This window comes from Carlito syrichta, unplaced genomic scaffold, assembly GCF_000164805.1.
Source record: "Carlito syrichta isolate Samal-C Ts95f unplaced genomic scaffold, Tarsius_syrichta-2.0.1 Scaffold303649, whole genome shotgun sequence".
Lineage (NCBI taxonomy): Eukaryota > Metazoa > Chordata > Mammalia > Primates > Tarsiidae > Carlito > Carlito syrichta.
The window spans coordinates 353649-377603 of NW_007247745.1; the positions used below are offsets into that span (position 1 = coordinate 353649).

General features: G+C 34.6%; 1 protein-coding gene across 1 annotated transcript in view; it reads left to right on the plus strand.

The window, feature by feature from the left end:
* The window catches only part of CRISPLD1 (cysteine rich secretory protein LCCL domain containing 1), a 43039-nt gene that overhangs the window by 13757 nt on the left and 5327 nt on the right, over nt 1–23955 (plus strand). Inside the window, exons 3-13 of the mRNA XM_008058913.1 lie at nt 11842–11960; nt 12309–12441; nt 13296–13411; nt 14131–14231; nt 15796–15936; nt 16117–16177; nt 16281–16347; nt 16537–16667; nt 18543–18586; nt 18701–18773; nt 21194–21269. Of these exons, the coding sequence (XP_008057104.1) occupies nt 11842–11960; nt 12309–12441; nt 13296–13411; nt 14131–14231; nt 15796–15936; nt 16117–16177; nt 16281–16347; nt 16537–16667; nt 18543–18586; nt 18701–18773; nt 21194–21269 (1062 nt within the window). The remainder of the gene's footprint in view (nt 1–11841; nt 11961–12308; nt 12442–13295; nt 13412–14130; nt 14232–15795; nt 15937–16116; nt 16178–16280; nt 16348–16536; nt 16668–18542; nt 18587–18700; nt 18774–21193; nt 21270–23955) is intronic.

Genomic DNA, 23955 nt, shown 5'->3' on the forward strand with positions numbered 1-23955 from the left:
AGTTGGGAATAGATTTTTTTAAAGTGTTCATATATTAGATAATACAGATCAAGGACAGATACAAATACACACTTAATGGGGTGTTTGAATTTCACATTGCAAACTGAATGCTAGATACAGAGAGTTGTATAGGAATCTAAAAATGGAACTGTTGTTACTAAACTAGCCAAAAATAACCTAAAACCATAACCTGGTGAATCTTACTTTTTTCCCTTCTTTTGACTAGTTGACAGAATCAATAAGATGTGATTAAGTCAACTACTTACATATTAGCTTATTGGGAAAAAGACAACAGAGTTTCTATCTTGGCAGCTCATCAATCTCAAAGGCAAAATTTGAATAGTGACACAAGCTATTTAGTAAACTGTACATGTTTCATATTTTGAGTTTTTAACCAAAGAATATTTTGAAATCAATCAGCAATATATTATGGTTAAAAAGTGTTTTTGATGGAAAAACAAGTAGGTATGATTTGGGGCTAGAAATAAGGGGTGCTTTAGTTTACACCACCCAAACCTTAATGTGCATATGAATCCCCTAGGAATCTTGTTAAAATACAGATTTTAATTCAGTAGTTCTGGAGTGAACCCCAATATTCTGCATTCGTAACAAGCTCACATGTAGCGTGGCAGCTGCTGTTCTGGGAACCCTGCTTTGAGTAGAAGGCCTTAGGCTTCCTGGAGAAAGCAAGGTTTAAGTTGAGACATGAATAGTTGACTCTAGAATTTAAATTATTTTATCTTCCTCTCCTTGACTATCATATTCTCTTTCTCCCCCAACCTTTTTTTTTGTTTGTTTGTTTGTTTTGAGATGGAGTCTTACTCTGTCACCCAGGCTGGAGTATAGTGGCATGCTCACTGGCCCCAGCATTGACCTGCTGGGCTCAGATGATCCTTTGCCTCAGCCTTCCAAGTAGCCAGAACTACAGGTGCGCGCTACCACGCCCAGCTAATTTTTTTATTTACTGTAGAGATGAGGTCTCACTAAGTTGCCCAGGATGGTCTCGAATCCATGGCTCAGGTAGTCGCCTCACCTCAGGCCTCCCAAAGTGCTGGGATTACAGGCTTGAGTCACCACCTGTCCTCTTTCTTCCTTTTTTATAAGGTAGTAACTGCAACTATTAATGCAGGAAAACAGAAGCTCCTTTTTGTTCCCTTTAGAAAAGTACTTAGAATCCAAAATGTTGAAGAAGCTTGAATAAGATTCCCCAAAGCCTAAGGTTTAAATCAATCAAATTGGAGGAGGGATGGGAAATGAAATCTCAGAATGAATCAATGATACACTTCTGCTGGATAGTGAAAAGTAAAGTACAAGCGGGGCTCGGTGGCTCAGCCTGTAATCCTGAGCTTTTGGGAGGCTGAGGTGAGTGGATTGCCTGAGCCCGCGGGTTCGAGACCCACCTGGGCAGGCGAGACCTCATCTCTACAATAAAACAAAAAAATCAGCCGGGCGTGGTAGTGCACGCCTGTAAGTCCGGCTACTCGGAAGGCTGAGGCGGAAGGATCGCCGGAGCCCAGCAGGTCAAGGCTGCGGTGGCCGGGAGCGGACACTGCACTCCAGTCTGGGCGACCGAGTGAGACTCCAACTCAAAAAAAAAAAAAGAAAAGAAAAGAAAAGTAAAGTACAGCCAATGACAGGATGTACTTTAAAGGCCATGTGAGTGAGAAGGGAAGCAGAATTTCAGAGTGGATAGTAGGAGTGTTGAGGGGAGGGCAGCAACTAGATACTAGGACAAGGAACTGTTAGGTAAGACCTGGGTGAACTTGGAGATTGTCCCCTGCCGGTCGTTGCCACTGAAACAATACAAAGTAACCACCAAAACACTGAGCAGGAACTAGGCGCTGGCAATACATGTTAAAACTCTACCTTATATTTGCTCAAGACACAGTAGATCCATTTTTGAAATAATGAATGACTGAGATCAGAGGTTGTCCAGAGAAGGGAGAGCAAAATAAGTGTTGGGGGATTGGGTGATCCTTGAATGAAGATGGATTGAGAACGTCAGAACTCCTGTCTAGAAAGGTAGAAATTTTCTAATGAGTTTCTGCTCTTCCTTCAAGACTCACCTAAAGCATACTCTGTTTTTGTCTAAACGCCCATACAGTGTCAGGTGCTGCTGCCACCCCAGTTCCCTGGCTTCCATAACCCTATGCCTGCCTCTGCCTGTGCTGTTTACGTCCTTGTCTCTTTAGCCTTGCATTCCTTTGTGGGAAGGGACTGTGCTATAGTAATCTTTGCATTCCCCAGCTGAGCACCGGACACATGCTCTAAGCTTAGTTTATGCTCATTGGAAGGAAAAAAATGGAATTAATAAAACAATGAAAAGATTACTAGATTTCGAGAACATTTTAAAGCGGACAGAATGAAAAGGGATTTGATTAATACTGTCTTGACAAAGCAGTGCTATTAGAAAATTTCAAATGCATTGTTTTCAGTGAAGTAGTATGCTTATATTTTACTTTTATATTTTAAAGTATAGTAGCTTTGTTTTATAATTAATATTGTCTTAAACTTGATTTCTAAGATGATTATGTACTTATTGGAACTTTAGGTAGCAGTAGTGATTATCTTATTTTTCAATCATTTAGAATTTTGGATTTGAATTTTTTCCTTAGTCATGTGAATGCCAGCAATGTTCCAAATGTGAATAAAAAGGCTACATTAGTCACAGCAAATTAAGCAAATTCTTAGAGGAACAGGGGAGAAAGAGAACATTTATTAATATCTAGTATGTGTCAGGTAATATGTTGTTAGGTTGTTTGTTATTAACAGTTGTGTGAGATATTTACTCTTAGATATTTGTTTCTCAGAAGGAAACAAATGCTGCAATAATAAGGGTTCAACAGCACACACACACACACACACACACACACACACACACACACACACACACACACACACACACACACACACACACAAAGTAATGAGGGGGTCTATATGCAGAGCTGGTGGCAAGATTAAGGCAAGCCACAGGGCTTGGTAGGATACCCAGGCTTAAATAGTCCTGTCACAGGCTGGTGAGGACAGATACCTAGAAGCAGGGCTGTATGAGAGGATCCAGAGGGATAATGCATACTTTTTTTTTTTTTTTTTTTTTGAGTTGGAATCTCACTCTGTCGCCCTGACTGGAGTGCAGTGGCTGTTCCCAGTCACCACTGCCTTGACCTGCTGGGCTCCGGTGATCATTCTGCCTCAGCCTTCCAAGTAGCCGGAATTACAGGCATGCACTACCACGCCCAGCTGATTTTTTGATTTATTGTAGAGATGAGGTCTCGCTGCCCAGGCGGGTCTCGAACCCGTGGGCTCAGGCAATCCACTCACCTCAGCCTCCCAAAGGCACAGGATTGCAGACTGAGCCACCGAGCCCAGCTGATAATGCTTACTTAAATTCACCTCCTAGCCTTTGACTTCTTGTTTGTGCTTTTCATTGGCTGAATTCAACCAGAGCCAGGTTAGAATAACCTGAGGTAACTAAGTGTGTGGAGTTGAGCCTGAGGTAACTCAGTATGTGGAGGGACATAGAACTTGGCAGTAAGGGGCTGAGATAGCTATGTGGATACAGATGAATATTTAGCACAATCGTCTTTCTCAGATTTTCAAGTAAGGATTTTGAAAATCATCTTTTTAAAAAATCATTGTCTTACCCCTTGTTTAAATGTTGAGGAAGATAATTTTAAAATCATATTCCTGAGAAATGCCTAACAATCTTATTTAGGATGCTATCATTATTAAACCAGTTTTGAGCTTCCTAGCATTCAAGAGAAACAGGAAACCATGTGGTTTACATAGATAGCTCTCATTGTCTATTCATAGTCATACCAACTTACCATTCTTGAGGCAGGAATTAATGGTGAACACTTAATACAAAACTCTCAATATTGTGATTTAGGAGCAGATAGCAATGTAATATACCTATTTCATTAAAAACTATGAATAACTTAAATATAGATATTCGTTTTTATAAATTGTTCGCATATTTATAGATTAAAAGCCGAAGAACTGATACATTAAATGTACTTTTTCAATTACTGAAAGGTTTCCTTAAATACTGAGGTCTCCTCAAAAATCCAGAACATAGTCTTGACAATTAACTTACTCCTCTCTTAAAAGACAATAAACAATAATGAAGACTTCATAAGCTTTGATTTACCAGAAAGTAAAAAGATATGGCCTTTACAAAAACGATGCAAATTCAACTTTGCAAAGCTTTACCTGTATTTACCCTAGGTACATTATGAACACCCTTCTAATCCTTCTGAGTTTATATCGAACATGTATGTGTGAGGCAAGGAACTTAGGCTCTTATGTCTCTGCCTAAGTTATTGTGTATTCCTAGGACAACTGTGGGACTAGAGATAATCAATGAGTATGTTTTAGTGATCTCTTAGAAGCCAAGATTTGTACTAGCTTAGATGTGCCATGGACATGGAAACATGCAAAAAGTTTATGACAGCAATAACAGAGCTGGAAGAATATATAGTAATTGGTAAATTGTGTGTTTAAAAAGATTCAGAGAAGGGTTAGATAAATGGAATATTGTAGTTGGAATGACTTCCAAGGCATCAGATGTTAGTAAAGTTGTAGCTTCAGTGTCTCTCTTGACCCAGTGAAGTCAGAATCTACATTTCAACAAGATTCTTGAGGTAGGTAAGTTATGGTCAGACTTGGGAAGGAGACCTTCATAGTGAGAGGAGAGATTTATCGTGAGAAAATTGGTAGAAAATATAAGGATTGTGTCAAATTGAGGCTCTACTGTCCCACGAAGAAAAACATCCCTATATCATGCCCCAGTATAGTATCAAGTATAGTAACTGTATATATTAAAATAATGGGTTTAATTGAAATAATCTTGTGAGTTTATCCACATATTAAATTTTTGTTTTGAAAATTATTTTAATTTTAATAAAATGAAGAAGCAGTTTTCTACATAATTAGACTCTTACTTTTTATTTTTTTTTAACCAGAGTCGCCCAGGCTGGAGTGCAGTGGCATGCTCATGGCCACCGTAGTCTTGACCTGCTGGGCTCATGCGATTCTTTCGCCTCAGCCTTCCAAGTAGCTGAAATTACAGGTACATGCCACCATGCCCAGCTAATTTTGGATTTATTGTAGAGATAGTCTCGCCAGTTTGCCTAGGCTGGTCTTGAACCAGTGGGCTCAGGCATTCCTCTCAAAGTGGCCTCCCAAAGTGCTGGGATTATAGGCATGAGCCACCTGTGCATGGCTCTATTTTTAAATAAGGGTTTTAAGCCTTTCTTTTAGATTTCAAGTCAACTACTCCTACAGATGCCTCACATCTCTGCAATTTCCAGGAGACCCTAATATGTGTATTGCCTTGAGGTAAAGCTACTTTCTCAGTAACTGGCATGCCTCTGTGCCCCTTAACAGAAGTGTTTCCTTTGAAATCTGAGCATTATGCATTTTCCCTATAACTACAAAGTCTTTTCAGAGCAGGTGAAGCACAGCACTTAAATACCTGAGGTAATTGAATTGTAGGAATGCATTACAGCTGTTTTCCATAGTGCTTTTTTTTTTTAATACCACGTTATTTAGTCACAAAAAACACTTTTCCAGCACAGATTTATTTTCTTAGTTCATTGATGTCTGTTTGAAAGAAAAGTGGCTTTTACAATTTTATAATGAATTGTTATATATGGAATTTGATGTCTCAGTTATTGCCATAGAGAAGATCACATCGAAAACTTACTGCTTCAGATTTCTTAATCACAGTTTCTGATTTAAATAGGAAAACACAAATGATTGGGGAGGAATTGAACTAAGATGGATGACTTACAAACCTGTTTCTGCAGAAGTGGTGGCATAGCAGTAATTGTGTTTTAAAGGTGATATTGTTTTTAAAAGATTATTCTGTATGTTTGATATTTTTTAACCACTTTATTTATGAGCTGATTAAAATTCCTGGTGTTCCTGCTTGCTGTGTAGAAAAATTACATGTAGAAATCTGTGCTTTATTTGAAGTATTTTGCTGTCATATTTTCAGGACTAGGCTGAAGAGAGGCTTGGTTTTAACTTTTTATTAAGAATATCTTCTTATTCAACTAACCATGAAGTTTTACTGAAGGTTCTCTGTATCTGTTTATGAACACTATTAAAGCAAATGGCTCAGAAAAAATTTAGTTCCATCCTCATAATTAAACTCATAATTAGAAAAGGTGAAGCCTTGGTTATGTGATCTTGCAAATCAAAAAACAGCTTTACTTTTTTTTTAATGTAAGAGATGTCCTTAACTGCCACCAGAAATATTTTACAGTTAATAATTCTTATGGGGTGCTACAAGCAGTACAGGCACTCTCTAAGAGACTTTTAAGTACAAATAATAAAATATAAAAAGCTAAAAGAAATTGAGAAGACTTACTTCATCCCCATAATATTAGAGACAAAAAAGGGAAAACCAAATTTGACATAATCAAAGATACATATGCGAGAAACACAAGTTGGAAAGAAAACTCTTCCTTGGAGCATCATATTTTTTAATTATTATGGATCAAGTGATTTTCACAATGCAAGTTTCCTTTTGTCTCTATCTGTGGAAGAAAACAACAACAAAAATTATCACAAATGCCCTAGCATGTATATGTCCAGAATACATAGCATTAAGGAAAGGGGTGTTTTTAATAGAATTGAAAGATCGAGATTATTCTAGAATGGTTGGAAATCTTGCAATCATTTTTCTTCCTACAAAAAAATGGCATTTAACAATTATGAAATTATGTGAGAGTTTCTAGTTACTGGTTATTTCTGTATAGTGGTTAAAGACTTTAAGCCATCCATGCTGGCCAATTTTCTATTAAAATGTCCTTATTTACTAATTTATTTACTTTCTGCACTGGCGAATCTGAAGAACTCTATAAAATAAACTATTTAACCACTTTGATGTCATATGGGTGTCTTTGGTGGCTAATTACACCTTCTTAGATAAGTACTTACTGATAATTTTATGGATCCATCACCTCCACCCCACTACTGATCTTTTGGATAATTTATGTGTGAAAAGTCCAGTTACATAAATTTGCCTCAAACAGATAATCTCATAAAATTTGACTCTATATTTTTAAATATAATCTAAAGCAATCCTAATTAATGCAAAAATTATTTAAAATGAGATATTCTGTGTGAAATTAATATTTTATGTTTATTTGAAAAATAATATATCTTTCATTTTATTTTTTGTTAATAGTCTTGTAGTATCAGTTATCAGAAAATGCTCACCTTGAGACAAATTCTTAGTGACTAATCAGCATTGGTGTTTAATGTAGTACAATAATAATTCCAAAGTTATAAAGAATAAACAATTCCCAGGACATAAATTTTCATATTACATAAATTTAGAAAGCTATAAACTTACTATGGTTAAGAAATTATATTTGAAAATATTTAATCCTTTTTAAGAGAAAAAAACGATTCTCAGCGTCAAAAGATGTTGGAAAATAGTGTTTTCATTTCTGAACAACTCAAGTACCCATTTTATAGAGAAATAGTAATTGTAGTGTGGTTTGGCTTTAAACTGGTGTTGGGTGAATAGTTCAGAAAAAAAGAGAAATCTCTTTAGACCGTCTTGATTTGATTTGCAAACCTGAATTTAAATAGAAGCATATGTAGACTAACCTATTTTTAAATGGGATGGGTATGGATTATTGGCAGTTTGAAAACCTGAAATATTATGTTGTAGCATAAAAATATATGTACCATACTGTTGTTATGTTATGACAATATTTCTTTCAGGATAGCTACATTTTCAGAAAGTTCTTTCCAGGCTTTTCTTGATTTGTATTATTGAACTTGACCTAAACACCTATGCTTGATTAGATTCTCTGAATAGATAATTAATTTTAAAATTGTCATGAATATTTATTAAGCACTGATAAAGAATTCAATTTTAGTGGCATGACCCTTCAATTCTTATATTAAAATAGTGTATGCCCTTATTTTAGCAATATTATAGTTTATTATATAGTATGCTTTTCCTACTATTTTAATGGTTTAAACAAAACTTATACCTTAAAGTAGCTTATCTCTAGTATATCATTCAGCATTTGAATTTTACTTATTGAAGTGATCTGAGTTAGCTTCTATTTCAGCTGACACATTTTACAAATTAGAAAACTTAACCTAAAGCATTTGAACATGTTTTAAGTTTTATTTCAAATTCTATACAAAAATTACACAAACTTGAAACATAAAAGATTTGAATAGTTGTATATCCTCTCTAAAAGGGATCCATTTTCAACTTCATAGGAAAAACTGATATCTAGGTTTGTAGAATCATATGTAAAACAAGGGTAAATGGACCTAAAGTAGGGGTCTTAAGGACACTTCTAAGAGGTCAGCTGGGTGGTCCTCACTTGCTGTCTGTAATGTTTGCCCTGACCTGGGCTGCCATCCTCTAAGGGCTTACAAACTCAAACCACTGGAGCAGCTCCTGTTTCTCTCCCCTCTCCCCTTCTCTCCTTTCTCCCCTCTCTCCTCTTCTCCCTCTTCCCAACTCTGTCTGCCCCTCTTCTCTCCCCATTCCCCCCTCCCTCCCTTACCCCATGTGGTCTCTTCACAGTGTCTTTACAGCTGTCTTTTCACAGTAACTAGACTCTTAATTTGTTGATTGAGCTCTGTCAAGATGTGTCTTAAAAGAGAACAAAACAGAAACTATATTTCCTAAACTAGCCTCAGAAATTTCATAGCCTCATTCATTCTATTTATTAGAAGTGAGTCATTATCCAGCTCAAACTGAAGGGGAGAGGAGGGATTTCAACTTCACCTTTGGTGAGAAAGGTATTTTAAAACCATCACAATGGTTTTAAGGCAGGTTTTCTACCCATCTAGGAACTGTTTATATTTTTCCACTGGTTCCTGGATAGGAGGCTCTTTGAATAAATATGAAGCTGCTAGGTTTGAGACTATGGATAAGTGTAATTTTGTTGTGTATATTAGTACTATGCAAGAATTTGATTTCCAGAATTGAAGACAAGAATTTATCCCTTAAGGACAACCTGTTTTCCAGAGAACTATTCTTGAAAATCTGCTTGCTTTTAAGAAATGATCATTTCTCTAACTTTCTAGATACAAAAGGAAGTCAGCTTTTTGCCCATTTTTTGGCACTTCAGTCAAATTCATTGTTTCTGATCTAATTTTCTTTGGACAAATAATGAGTATAACTTGAATGATATCTTCGTGATTTGTTTCATCACTTTCGATATTCACCTGGAAGAATTATACATTTGTATAATACATAACATATATAATTATAAATTTAGGTCAAACTTAAATAAGAAAATTAATTAATAATATGCTCATAATTGACAAAATGCTTGATAAATTTTTACTTAAAGCATTCATTTCTGATGCTGGTCTTCTTGAACATTTGATATTAATTCAAAGTACAATTAAATCTTTTCTAAAAATCAGCCACTCTCGCTGCTCTTATTTTTTGTAGTTGCATGTAAATATTCTTTGTATTTTTCCTAGATAATAAAGATGCACTATAATGGGAATATACTATTCTAATTTATTATAACTTTTACTCGGTGACTTTGAAAACATAACTTTCAATATTTCATCCACAATGGAATGGGGAGGGGTGTGCATTTATGAAAATATAAACTTTCAAATATGAAAAGTAAACTTTTCATTAATGAGAAATATAAATTTTCATTTATGAAAATGTGTGAAAATACATTTTTCCCCATATTTCTTTCTCTCTAGAATCATCTCTTTTTGATCTATGGTCATGATTAGGTTTCTTCCATCCTATAAAATCCAGAGCAACTGAACAAATTCACTTTAGACCCTGCCATCTGTAGATTCTGCCCCATCTCTCGTTTTCTTCTCTATAGTATTGAGAAAGGAACACACCCTTGCTTTCTCCGCTTTCTCTTTCCGTTAACCCTTTTTGTTCTGATTTTTCCAACTGTCATTAATCTGAAATGGGCCTGACTCATTAATTAATACTTAGTAAATCTTATTCTCTGTGGCGTTCCTCTCATTGCCTATTCTCTGCTCCTGAAATCTCGTCTATTCTATTGCTTCTGTAATTTAATCCTCAGTTTCCCTTTATCCTCTCTGATCCCATTTTTCCTGACTTCTTATACTATCTCATTTTTTTCCCTTCTATTTTGATATCCCCCAGAATTTTCTTTTTATTCCTCCTCTCATTATCATATTTCTTAAGAAATTCATCTCTGGGTGAATAACTTCAAAATTCATATCTTCAGAGCATATTTTTTTGTCTAGAACCCCAATCATGTAGTTCTGCTCTTCACTTGGCTTATCTGCCCTTATACATCATACCTGAAATATGCATCGAAGGACAAAATACAAACTTCTGCTACAACAGTCAATGTTTCTTTCTGTATTTCCTTTCTCCCAGTTTGGTAGCCTTATTATTCGCCTTTTCCTTACTACCTACCTCTCGTCATCCATCAATTTCTAGGAATTTAAATTTCTTAACATCTTTCCCTAAGTCTGCACTTTTCAACTTCCTTGCTGTTATCTGTGTTATGTCCTCAGGTTCCATACGCAGGACTGTTTTTCTACAATGACATGCCCAGAGTTTTGTCACTGGAGTGCCAAGATTGAACTCAGTTCTACCTGACTCTGTGTTTCTACACCAACACTTACTATACTGCCTATTTTTCAAATTAATAATAAGTTGAATACTAAACCCAAGACTTGCTATTTATTTCAGTAAGCATTTCACTGAAATGATTTAATCAGTACTTTAAATTATTGTTAATATTTTTGAGATGGAGAATAGAGGGCTCTTGCTCTTTCATCTAGGCTGGAGTGCAGTGGCATGATCCTAGCTCACTGCAGCCTTGAAGTCCTGGACTAAAGCTATCCTCTTGCCTCAGGCTCCTGAGTAACTAGGATTACAGGCATATGTCACCACGTCCGGCTAGTATCTTTTATTTTTTATAGTGTCTCACTATGTTGCCCTGACTGATCTCTAGCTCTTGACCTCCAAGCAATCCTCCTACCTCATCCTTCCAAAGTGTCGCTATTATAGGTGTGAGGCACTGTGCCTGGCCTAAATTATTTCTGTCAATCATTTTAAAAGTATGAATTAATCACCCCTATTGAATTTTATATGTAAAAACACATGAATTTTATAGTAGTCAGATTCATTAAACATTCATGTATTCAAAAAAACATTTAATAATTACCTTGTACAGATGACAGACACAGAAGTCAAAGATATTCGCATAAATTTACACATCACACAACTCACATTCTAATAAAAGATATACTATATATATAATAAAAGATATAGTATGTAAGCAGATACTAACATTACAGTGTAAACAATGCCAAACGAAGGAATGTGCCAAAACTTTAAGAGTCCCAAGGAGGTAATAGCTGATATCTGAGAGAAACTGAAAAAGTGTCACAGAGACAGTATTTTACAAAGCTGGATTGTGAAGGAAGAGTAGGGACCTGTCTGACAAATACTTGATAGAAGGGTATTGAAGCAAAGGAATCAATGCCAACAAGAGCAAGGGCTAGCATATTTTGTGATAGGGAGCAGTGGACCAAGGATCTTGGACTTTTTGTATATGGCGATTTGTTGGATGTGTTTAGATGGAGACAAGACTTAAACGAATTTGTGTTCAATTAGGTAATTCTAAACATGGGTGGTACAAATAGAAGGGGTAAAGGATGGAGGCTAGTGCAAAAATCTAGGTGACTTTAGAGTCTGGTAGGAACACAGACTAAGATGTTGATGTTGTAGAGAAAGAAAGAAGAAAATGTTAAGAACCGATCAACACTTATTCTGAGACAATGTCCAAACTCTACATGTGCACATTTTGTGTTTGTTTTAAACTTTAGACATGGGATGTAGAACTGGAAAGATCTGCTGAATCTTGGGCTGAAACTTGTTTGTGGGAACATGGACCTGCGAGCCTCCTTCCATCAATTGGACAGAATCTGGGAGCACATTGGGGAAGGTATCTTAAAACACTGTCTTTTGTTTCTGAAAACATAAGTGTTTGATATGAAATGCTTGTTAATTCATCATTGCAAATTTTGATCCTCGGTGCCTGAAAGAAAAACGAGTAATCACAAACCAAACAGTAAAAACTGAATATCATACTAGAACCATCAGTAGTTTCATAGACTTATTTTTATTTTAAATCATTGATATATTAGTAATACAATAGGCACAAGTATTTAAGACTAATAACTTACATAAAACTATTTTTTTATACCCAAACTTTACCCATCTGTTTTGTAATACTTGGTTTTGTATTTTATCCAACTTTACTTACTCTCTGTGATTATTTTCTGTCTAATAGATACAGGCCTCCGACGTTTCATGTACAAGCATGGTATGATGAAGTGAGAGACTTTAGCTACCCATATGAACATGAATGCAACCCGTATTGTCCATTTAGGTGTTCTGGTCCTGTATGTACTCATTATACACAGGTATGTTTGGAATGTATTACATGCCATTCCTCCAAACTGAGTTAGCCTAACGATGTGAGAGCACAGGCTACTGAACTTGTGTCCTATGTCATTTAATATGGTTATTAAATTTAAAAAAAGTATATGGGGAGAAATTTACTATCTTCAAAATATAAGTTTTATTCCAAATAAAAATATAGTTTTATATCAGTGACATTCAATATTTACACATGTGCAGCATTTATATATTTCTTATATTTAGTGTTCACATTTGATATGTTCTAAACTTCTACATCAAACCACTAAAGGCAGATTCAACTGATCTGCCTACCACTGATCTGAGTGTCTAGAATTTCTGACCTATTAGTGAATATAAAGCCGACTAATTCTGTGTACATTTGCGTGATAAGATTAAGATCAGAATCAAATTACCTGATAACCTGTGACATAATAAAAAGGTCATGTTACATAAAATATGTGAGCACTTACATTTTTGCTTCAATGCTTGCTGTGTAGGATGTAAAATTCTGTTCCTTTGTTAGATGTTTCTTCTTAGAAACGTTACCATGATGCTTAGGTTTGTGGGGTTCTAACTTTTAAATTATTTGTAAATCTACACTTCAAAATGCTTACATTTTATAGCTAGATATGGTTATTCACCTGTAGATCTCTTTTTAAAATTGAATTGGTCACTACCCAAAGTCTCAGGAAAAATGCTCTTTTTGATATTGACTCAGTTCATTTTGAATGCTAAGTGCTGGTTTCTTAAGTTCAGATCGGATACATTTTTTTTCTTGAATATGTTTTGTCCCATTAAGTCTGAGCCTACTTTTTCTGAGCCTACTTTTTCTGAGCCTCTCTTTTCTCTAATGTAGGTCGTGTGGGCAACCAGTAGCAGAATCGGCTGTGCCATTAATTTGTGTCATAACATGAACATCTGGGGGCAGATATGGCCCAAAGCTGTTTACTTGGTATGCAATTACTCCCCAAAGTGAGTAGTAGAAAACACTACTTTCAGTTGTAAATTTTTTCTTAATAAGATGAAAGTAACTTTATTTTCCTGATTTTTTTCCATTTTCAGTGTGTATTTTTTAGTAAAGTGTATTATTTTATTTCAGTTGATTTACTATGGCAACAATTTTAATTGCCTAATCATAAAATCAATGTTTAAAGGGAATATGAAGTTTGAAAATATGGTCTCTGCGAAAATGAGAATTTTATTTTTATGTCCTTAGTGTTACTCATTGAACTATTCTATCTTGTAAATATTTACTAACTTTGATTTATTAGAGATTAGCAACTGCAGATTAACAGAGCAATGTATTTGCATCTATGTAAAGACCGTTTGAGTGATTACATTGAAAATTTGACATCACCATACTTAAGGTCAAATTTAAGTCGAATATCTGATATTATTAAAATAAATGGGATATAGTTGAATATCCTCTAGCAGAGTCTGACTTTCTGCAAAAGTTTGATATTGTATTTTTTAACAATATAATGTACCAAATTACTTTGAACATTTTCAAAAGAATAAAGCAGCAATTTATATTTAAAACTAGTAACCGATGACTCTGTACTAATATATATTTAAGTGTCTTAAATCTACACAAATGATTACTTGGGATAGGAATATATTGAGACATTTTGCAGTGTTTTATAAATTATGCTGGTAGACTACCTCTTAATACAGTGGATCATCTTTTAAAGGGGAAACTGGTGGGGCCATGCCCCTTACAAACATGGACGTCCCTGTTCAGCTTGCCCACCTAGTTTTGGAGGTGGCTGTAGAGAAAATCTGTGTTACAAAGGTAAGTTGTAATAGTCACTTTAATTTATAAAAGCCTCTATTACTTGTGATTTTAAAAAAAAACCAAAAGTGCATTTAATTACTACATGAAAAGTTTCCAGAACTCTATTTCAAATATTTTGAAGATACCTATTAAAAATGTTTATATTATTAATGTCTGTTATACCAATATGAATTTAAAGCAATGTTTTATGATTATTTCAGATATCTACTTCTAATTCTACTTTGAAATTATCCCAGAGTGACAAGTATACTTATATTCTTAATAATCATCTTGATGCTTTGTTAACTAGAGTTGTTTCCATAACTGTCATTGATTTTAAGGATTTAGCAATTTAACACAGTTTATATTTAGCACTTTAAAAGTTTTTACCAAAATGCTTCTTTGTGTATCTTCTTGAGCCATGCTCAATGAAGTGTACTAATTTTACAATTTCTCATGCTAAAATAACAAGAAAAGTATATCTTATAAAACTGTTGTAAAAGTAGTGCTCTCAAATGCATTTGATGTCTTTAAAAGTAAATGTAAATATGATGTCCTATTTATAGCACATGAAAATGGACTACATAGGAAAAAACTTTATGAAAAGGCATGCTCTTGGGCATTCAAGTGAACTTTTTTTTTTTTACTGCCTTGTACTTTTTTCTTAAAGACAATTAAATGAGGGATAATGTCAATGAAGTGTATTGGAAAATATTTAAATAATTGCTGCCCTTTCACACTGCTCATAATGAGATGTCTCTTTTTTCCCCTTAACAACTGAATGAACATTAGCCCTAATGAGTAGATGAAAAGTACCCATGTATGTCCCTTTATTGTAGAAGCCATTTTTAAACGCTTGGAAGCATTTTTCATTGTGTGAGTTTTCCATTCCCGCTACCTTCAAACCTCCAACTTACCTGCCCCTTCACCAATGATCACTATATTTACTTAGAGCAAGCTGAGTTTTTGGCACACATGAAAATAATACAACTCTACAAAATGTGCTGTTGTCAAGTCTTTGCTATAGGTCAATCTGGAAATATATTATATTCAAAGTTGAAAATTATTCTCCATTATTAAGATAGTTTAAATTTCTGTGCATCAGATTTTCTTCTAAAAGAGAAAAACCTTTCCATGGAAATGGATATTGTAGTAAATAGCAAGGGCATATCAGTATTTCTTTCAGCCATATATTTTTTGGGGAGAGATTTAAATGTGATCCTTCTGAAAAAGCAAATTCAATTTTGCTAAACCCTAACTTTACTCGAACACTATATATACTTCATGGTATCGTTATGAAAACTAAAGACTAATAGCATGTTGAAATATGAGGAAAGTTAGTTTAGAAATGATTCCTTTGAATATTAGCCAAATGCTAATATGGAGTAATAAAAGACTCAAAGGTTTATGTGTGTTTTCATTTACTCAAATGCAGCATCTAAGATTCATCAACTTAAGCAAAAACACAGTGCCAAAGAACAGTTACTGATATTTCTAATTTTAAATGTCAAATATCACAATTTGATAATTTGTGCACATGTAAAAGGGGATTAATGTTTCTTAAATCCATTTTCTTTAACAGAAGGGTCAGATAGGTATTATCCTCCTCGAGAAGAAGAAACAAATGAAATTGAACGGCAACAGTCACAAGCCCATGACACCCATGTTCGGACAAGATCAGATGATAGTAACAGAAATGAAGTAATAAGCACACAGCAAATGTGTAAGACCTCTTTATTATTTATGAAAATGTTAAAGTATACTTGGGTGGCATAAATCCATCAAAATTTTGTTAATTTGGACATTTTTAGAATTCAAAAAACCTGTCATTAGACTATATTTAACGAATTATAGCAGCTTTTATATGTTATTTTGTGATTTTTTTTTGTTTTTTTCCTCTTAGCCCAAATTGTTTCCTGTGAAGTAAGATTAAGAGATCAGTGCAAAGGAACAACCTGCAATAGGTAATACTTTTTATTATTCTGAAAATTAACTGGCAAAATACAAGAACAATTTTTATTTTATACTGACATTAAGATAAATTTCTTCCCAATTACTTTCATTTAGGTATGAATGTCCTGCTGGCTGTTTGGATAGTAAAGCTAAAGTTATTGGCAGTGTGCATTATGAAATGGTAAGCACTATAAATGTATTTATTTGGGGGTTGAATATTTCCTTATGATATTTGATTTTTAATGTGAAAAATAAGTAGAGATATTTTGCTCAGAAATGTTCATTTAATTTAATTTATGTAAGTACTAAGTAGTTGTATCTTATGCAGAACTCAAATATTTTAACATCCCTTAATCTCCTTTTTCCCAAGCAATCCAGCATCTGCAGAGCTGCAATTCATTATGGTATAATAGACAATGATGGTGGTTGGGTAGATATCACTAGACAAGGAAGAAAGCATTATTTCATCAAATCCCATAGAAATGGCATTCAGACAATTGGGTAAGTACATGAATGATTTTTTGGATCAGATGATTTTAAATAGTAACAATGAGCTAACACATTATTTTAGAGCAAATGATAGAAGAATTTAAAAAGAGAGAAGTTGGTAATTTTTAAGTTTCTTTTCAGCTACATAATTTTCATAGACAAAAATAAGAAAAAGTATCTAAAGTCAAAGTTGAGCTCTTTTGCTTGTAATGGGCATGCTAAAACTCCCAAATTTTTTAGTTTCATTAAGAATGTGTAAATTTACACTTAATTCTCGATGTAAAGCAATACATTTTTTAGCTGTGGCAGAAAATACCCCAGATAAGGCTAATTCATTTGCAGATTTTCACTACTCTGTTTAGGAAAAAGGTTTATTTCATGCAACACTAGCTTTGTTAATAAGTTAAATTACATTAGTAGGTGTTTTCTTGATGTGTTTATCTAAATATGAATATACCACGTCATCTTCCTTTTATCCACTTAATGTAATTTAACCCAACATGAAAGCATTGATTAACTCTTAAAATGTTTCTCATATTAAGTATTCTAAATATGTTATTCTAAAACACTGTGCATTTTTATATATGCTCTGTAGAAAGTAGAAAAATGTGGGCTTTTGAAATATATTTGTAGTATTTTTTTCCTAAGTAAAGCAATATACATTACTGAACCTCAGACAGAATGCCCTTTCTTAGGATTTTTGACATAGCCTGTGTGCTTTGTAATTAAACAATTCATGAAACTCCACAGTGAGATTAGGTTTGAATTCATAAGTATAAAAAAACAAGTCTGTCAAAAGCTCTTGCAAATTTGTGGAATGAACTCCTATGTATACAGTTTTGTTCAAAGTCTTGATGTGTGGTTTTTAGCCATTAGCAATAACTCTTTTTAATAGAAATATTATTGATTAGCTTATTCATTTGACAAACATTTATGAATTGCCTTCAGTAAATAATAAATATTAATTATTAGCCTTAGTAAGCCAAACACTGGGTATTGCATCAAATAACATTTTTCCTATTATTTACTTTTTTCTCTTAAACTTAATAATTTATTATTATACTTCTCTAAAGCATGAAGCCTACATTTAATAGGTTGCATATTTTGTGCCTTAAAGAATGGTTATTTTTGGAGGATACATCATAGATGAAAAAAACTAGAATTTGGAGCTGACATAAATAAAGGAATGTTGGAATTTGCACCTGCCATCCTGAGCTAATGTGTTCAGAGAGTCTACCATGTTAATGTATCAGCACAAATGAGCCTTATCTTTAGCAATAGGTGTTTACTGAAAATCTAAGTATACATAAACCAATTAAAATTTTGATATATAATGGTGTGCCTAATATTGCTCTATGGTTTTTTAATAATGCATGTAAGGAGAAGAGGTTCATTCATTTACTGTAAATGTAGATATTTTACTAGATACCAGGGGGAGCAAAAAAATGTATAATGCTTAATAACTCCCTTAAAGTTATTTATTATTTGTAGTATTTTTGCAGCACTGCCTTGTATTTACTATTGCGAAGATAAAATAGTTTGATTCTATGGAACAGGAAATTAGTATTTAAGAGTTTTAATTTTCATAGGAAGCAAATATATAGATAGCATACTTACATATTGCTTTATGGTATCATCTGTACATTTTTGGTGATTAATAATGAAAGAGACTACCTTCTAATATTAAAAATGTTATCTATTTGTCTTATACATGTAGGTGATATGGACTTAGCATAAAATTGGTGATGTATTCTTTTATCACCACTTATCTAACTATTTTAATTAAAATGTTTGGAAGGGAATAAAGTATTCATAGAACTAAAAATACCAGATATTATGCTAATAATGTCTGTAAGAAATGATTGACATTTCTGTTTTGATCTTTAGGAAATACCAGTCTGCTAATTCCTTCACAGTCTCTAAAGTCACAGGTTAGCACTTTTAAAACCTCTTTTCTTATTAACATGTAGTATGTTAATTGGTTTCAAAGGAGTCACTTGCTGTTTCAGAGGATTCACTCATTATGTTGTGTTTTAATTCTTCAGTTCAGGCTGTGACTTGTGAAACAACTGTGGAACAGCTCTGTCCATTTCATAAGCCTGCTTCACATTGCCCAAGGTAATGCGTTCTAAATCTTCTTTTCTTTTTTTTTTTTTTAACCAGTGAGCATATATATATGTGGCTTTGGTCCCTGTGACAACTAGTTTTGCCTGTCTGTTGGATTCAAATGGTGTATAATCTTGAACTGCTAAACCAGAGATATCAATGAAACATCACAAACTACATGCACTCCTGGAAAGCCTAGTTTATCTTCTCCAAATGCAAAAGTACTTTCTGCTCTCCAAATGCAAAAGTACTTTCTGCTCTTGCATGATATCAGGGACCATGCCTATAACCTTTAGGTTCACCGGTATTAGTCTGCTGAGACTGCTGTAACAAAATACACAGATTCAAAGGTGTAAAGAACAGAAATTTATTTCTCACAGTTCTGGAAGTTGGAAAATTCAAGTTTGAGTCGTTGGTTGACTCTATTCCTGATGAGGGCCCTCTTCCAAGATTACAGAAAGCCACTTGGCCTTTGTGTGGAAGGAGAAAGAGAGTTCACTCTTTTCTATCTTATATGGACACTAACCCTGTTGGATAAAGGACCCACCCTTATGACTTCATTTAACCTTAATTATCTCCATAAAGACTCTGTCTCCAAATTTAGTCACGTCAGGAATGTGAATGCCCAGCAGTTCTCAAACATAATGAAATCATGTTTCATTCAGAGGGGCATCCTTCCTCCTGGAGAAGCACTAGACACTGTCTTTTATAACCATCAACCCTTTAATTCAAAGTTATAAAAACTAAGGTTCATTTATCACTTATATTTAAATGGTTCTGGTTTAATTGTTATGTGACATATATACTCTAAAATGTACAATGGTATACAAATTTTAGAAATAAGAACTGTAGCTTTTTCTTAAGCTATCTTAGGAAAGATAAGCTTCAGTTGGCAAGGATGGTTTCAATTGAGGTGTTTTTTAGACTAACCCTGGGAAATTAATTGATCCCCTCATCTGCCAATGATCTTCATGCTGTTATGAGTGTCTTGTATACATGTAAAATGAATTGTGTCTTTTTCCCATTTTAGTTTATATTTCTTTTTAGTGCACAGGTGTGTGTGCATGAATTCAGAAGAGCTAATTGAGTTTTTTTTTTGAGTGACTTTTGACAGTTTCTTGAACTACTTTTTAAAATACCATTCAATTGATTAAAATTGATAATGGGACCCTATGTTTAAATAAAAAGCTTTTGGATTTGTTTCTTGGGGGGGGCTTTTAAAAAATAAGCTAAGACAGTCAAATATTAGTAGGGCAATAGGAATTCTGGAGGTAGAGCATTCCATACATAGAGGAATTTAAGTGCAAATGCTGAGGCAAGAGCCTATTGTGTAGGTTTGAGGAATAACCATGAGGCCAGTGCGACTGGAGCAGTATGAGAAAGTGCAGACCTTATTGATTACTCTTACGGTTTTGTCATCTATTTTGAATGAAATGCAAAGCCACTGCGATATTTGGAGCAAAGGAGGAATATGTTTGGACTTGTATATTTTAATATAAGTGTGAAAAATAGATTAGAGAGGGCTAAGCTGGAAGCAGGGAGGTCACAGGATAGCCTACTTAAGTGAGACAGCAGATGATAGAGTCAATGATTGAGGTACTTAGGGATGCTTTTATCTTGGGTATGTTTTAATATATGCAGGATTGCTGACAGGTTGAATTAAGGTGTAAGATAAATAGAGGCATTGAGGATAGAATAAAGATTTATTGACTTGAGCACCTAGACTCATGGTGGTGCCATTTATTGTTTTGGGAGGCCTACAGAAGGAACAGATTTGGGAACGGGAGGAGATTAGGAATTTGGTTTCACATGTGTTGAGTTTGAAATGTTTAATAGATCTAGATGGAGATGTTGAGTAAGCAGTAGGACATACAAACTTGGAATTAAAAGAAATCTCAGCCAGGCTCGGTGGCTCAGCCTGTAATCCCGCGCCTTTGGGAGGCTGAGGTGAGTGGATTGCCTGAACCCGCGGGTTCGAGACCCGCCTAGGCTGCGAGACCTCATCTCTACAATAAATCAAAAAATCAGCCAGGCATGATAGCGCGTGCCTGTAATTCCGGCTACTCAGAAGGCTGAGGCGGAAGGATTGCCGGAGCCCAGCAGGTGGAGGCTGCGGTGGCCGGGAGTGGCCACTGCCCTCCAGTCTGGGTGACAGAGTGAGACTCCAACTCAAAAAAAAAAAAAAGAAATCTCAACTGGAGGTGCAAATTTACAAATGAACACTTTATATATAGTAACTAAAACCTTGAAATCGGATGGAATCCTAATGATGTGAACATAGAAAAGATAAACTAAAAGATGTATGAAGCACACATTGAGATGTTCTAGGTTAAAATGTTGAGTTTACTTTTGTATATGCATGTCTATGGTTTTATTAATAAGAAAGATTTAAGTAACCAGCTTACTTTATATATATATATTTTTTTTTCCAGAGTATACTGTCCTCGTAACTGTATGCAAGCAAATCCACATTATGCTCGTGTAATTGGAACTCGAGTTTATTCCGATGTGAGTATTCTAATTTATACACTCTCAAATATTCATGTATATATAGACACACTTAAACATATATATGCACATTTATATACAGAACAAGGAAACAGACTCTGTGTTGATATATATCCTCAGAATAGTTAATTCTAAATATTGTTGAAAAATTAATGTCCATATGCATATGAGCGCATGATCATTTATTCTAACTAAATTTTACTTCATAGCCTCCCCTTATGTTGTATATAAGACACAGAGTGTGACAGTCTATAGACATTGTTAGGAAGAAAAAATGCGTTTGCCTTTCTTTAATCTTCCTTTTGGTTCTTCACTATTTGAAGTCCAAACTGGAAAATTAAGGATGTGTCAAATATCTAAACGATATCTTCACTGCCAAAGGGACAATTAAAAAATAGCATAAAGTTGTAAACAGATACTGCATTAAAATATATGCAAAAGGAAACTCATTGGGAGGATATTATAATGGATGACTTTTAATCGAGTTGGATGAGGAATTTGTGCTGTGGTGGCTTCAGTAAGGTTAAGTGCTTTTTGAGCCAGATTTGGAGTGTGGATTGGTAAAGAACACATTCTGGTGAGATGAGTGGCCTCTACAAGGACATGAGGTAAGGGTAAATGTCTACAAAGCCATGAAAGTGAGACAATAGCTTTGCTTATCTCTGAGTTGCTAAGGATTGGAGCTAAAAGGGATTCCAGCCAATTTAGTTGCAGAGATAGAAAGGAATAACCCAGCTCATTTCAGTGTGTAGGTGAGGAGTCTGAAAGTGATGCTGATGAGTTTAGTTTTCGTGTGACTGATATTTAGAAACCATTACATGTTTCTGACCCAGAGGGTTACAAAAACAAATTTAGAAAATATCTGCTTGTGTATATACTAACAATTAGATTGTGTAAAGATACCTGAAATCTGTATATTAGCATGTTATTTCTCTTGGTGAGTGCATTTAGGTCCAGGTTTCATTCAGTTCAGCTTTACCTTTGAAATTATTCTCCAATCTTAAGCTCTCTCTCTCAAGCTCCATACTTGCACTATTTTTATCTGCCAGTTAAATATCCTGCTGGTCTATTGGATTTGCTAGTCTTCACATTTGTGTTTCTATTCTTGCCTCTGGTTGGAAAACAATCTTTTTTGAAATTTTTTTCTTTCTTTCAAAATCATGGTCATTCTTCATATCTCTAAATTATTCCCACTTCCTCTGTGAGGTGCGTCCCTAGATTTCCTGTCCAAGTATGAAATTGTCTTTAGTTCAACCCTAGTATACTTTATTTTATCTTTTAGCACTTAGCCTGTTTCTTAGGTATTATTTCTTCTATTAGTTTGTAAGTTCCTTGAGGGCAACAGCAACTCATTCATCATTTTTTATCATTAATTTGATGTCTGACAAGCTGTGAACAAGACAGGTTGGTGTGCCTTAACAAAATTTAGATTGCACAGTGACATCAGAAGGGAAGCAAGTACCTTATGCATAAATATTTGTTGAAATTCAACAAATATTTATGCATAAGGTACTTGCTTCCCTTCTGCTCATGCCTGGGGCAGCTCATGTCTGTACTCATCAGAGATGTTCAAAGATACCATATTTTTCAGAATTTTTTTCCTTTAATCAGCAGAATTTTTAATTTTAGTCATGTCTGGTAGAAGTCTTTCATAATCTCCTATGTACTTCTATACTTTTAAGTCATCTATTTCTGGAGTTAAGGTTTTTTTAGAACTTACATCCTTAAATTATTTTATATTCCTACCTCAGTTAAGTGGGTAGGTAATATGTATTATAATGTAGTCCCTTTGAAAAGTTAGTTGGAAATATAAAAATTACTATCATATGGTAGATACAGAGTTGAAGATTCAATCATTAGTTGCCAGTCTTTCTTACCCCTACAAAATAACATTATCTCTTAAAGAGAAGTTGATATGGAAAAGTGAGAAACAATCAGCTAGCCAGCTTTCCCTCCTCTTTCCCTCCGTTCTTGCTCCCTCCCTTATCTCCCCACCTTTCTTTCCATTTATAGTTAGAACTTGTACATTCTATTGTATTGAACTTTTATTTATAGTTTATTCAAGATTAAGTTAATTTCTGCATTCATTAAAAATCCCACTGTGGCCGGGCTTGGTGGCTCAGCCTGTAATCCCACGCCTTTGGGAGGCTGAGGTGAGTGGATTGCCTGAGCCCGTGGGTTCGAGACCCGCCTGGGCAGGTGAGACCTCATCTCTACATTAAATCAAAAAATTAGCCGGGCGTGGTAGCACGCACCTGCAATTCCGGCTACGAAAGGCTGAGGCAGAAGGATCGCTGGAGCCATCAGGTCGAGGCTGCGGTGGCTGGGAGCGGCCACTGCACTCCAGTCTGGGCAAGAGAGTGAGACTCTAACTCAAAAAAAAAAAAAAAAAAATCCCACTGTTTTTGCAGAAAAATTCTTTTTTCCTATGTTATATTAATTCAAATAAAGTATAGGTATGAAAAAAAAGTCTTCTGACCTTTGAACCCAAACAGGAATGCTTGCTGACTGCATAGTTGAAGGCAAAACAATAGTCTCAAAACATATTAAGTGCTTGGATTTAGTGAATGTTATGTCTAAGCACTTTTGTTGCCTTGGGGAAAAAAGGCGGATAATACCCTTTTAACAGAACAGAATAAACACTGAAATGTGTACAGAATTATTTTTTAATTCCATCTGTTATGAA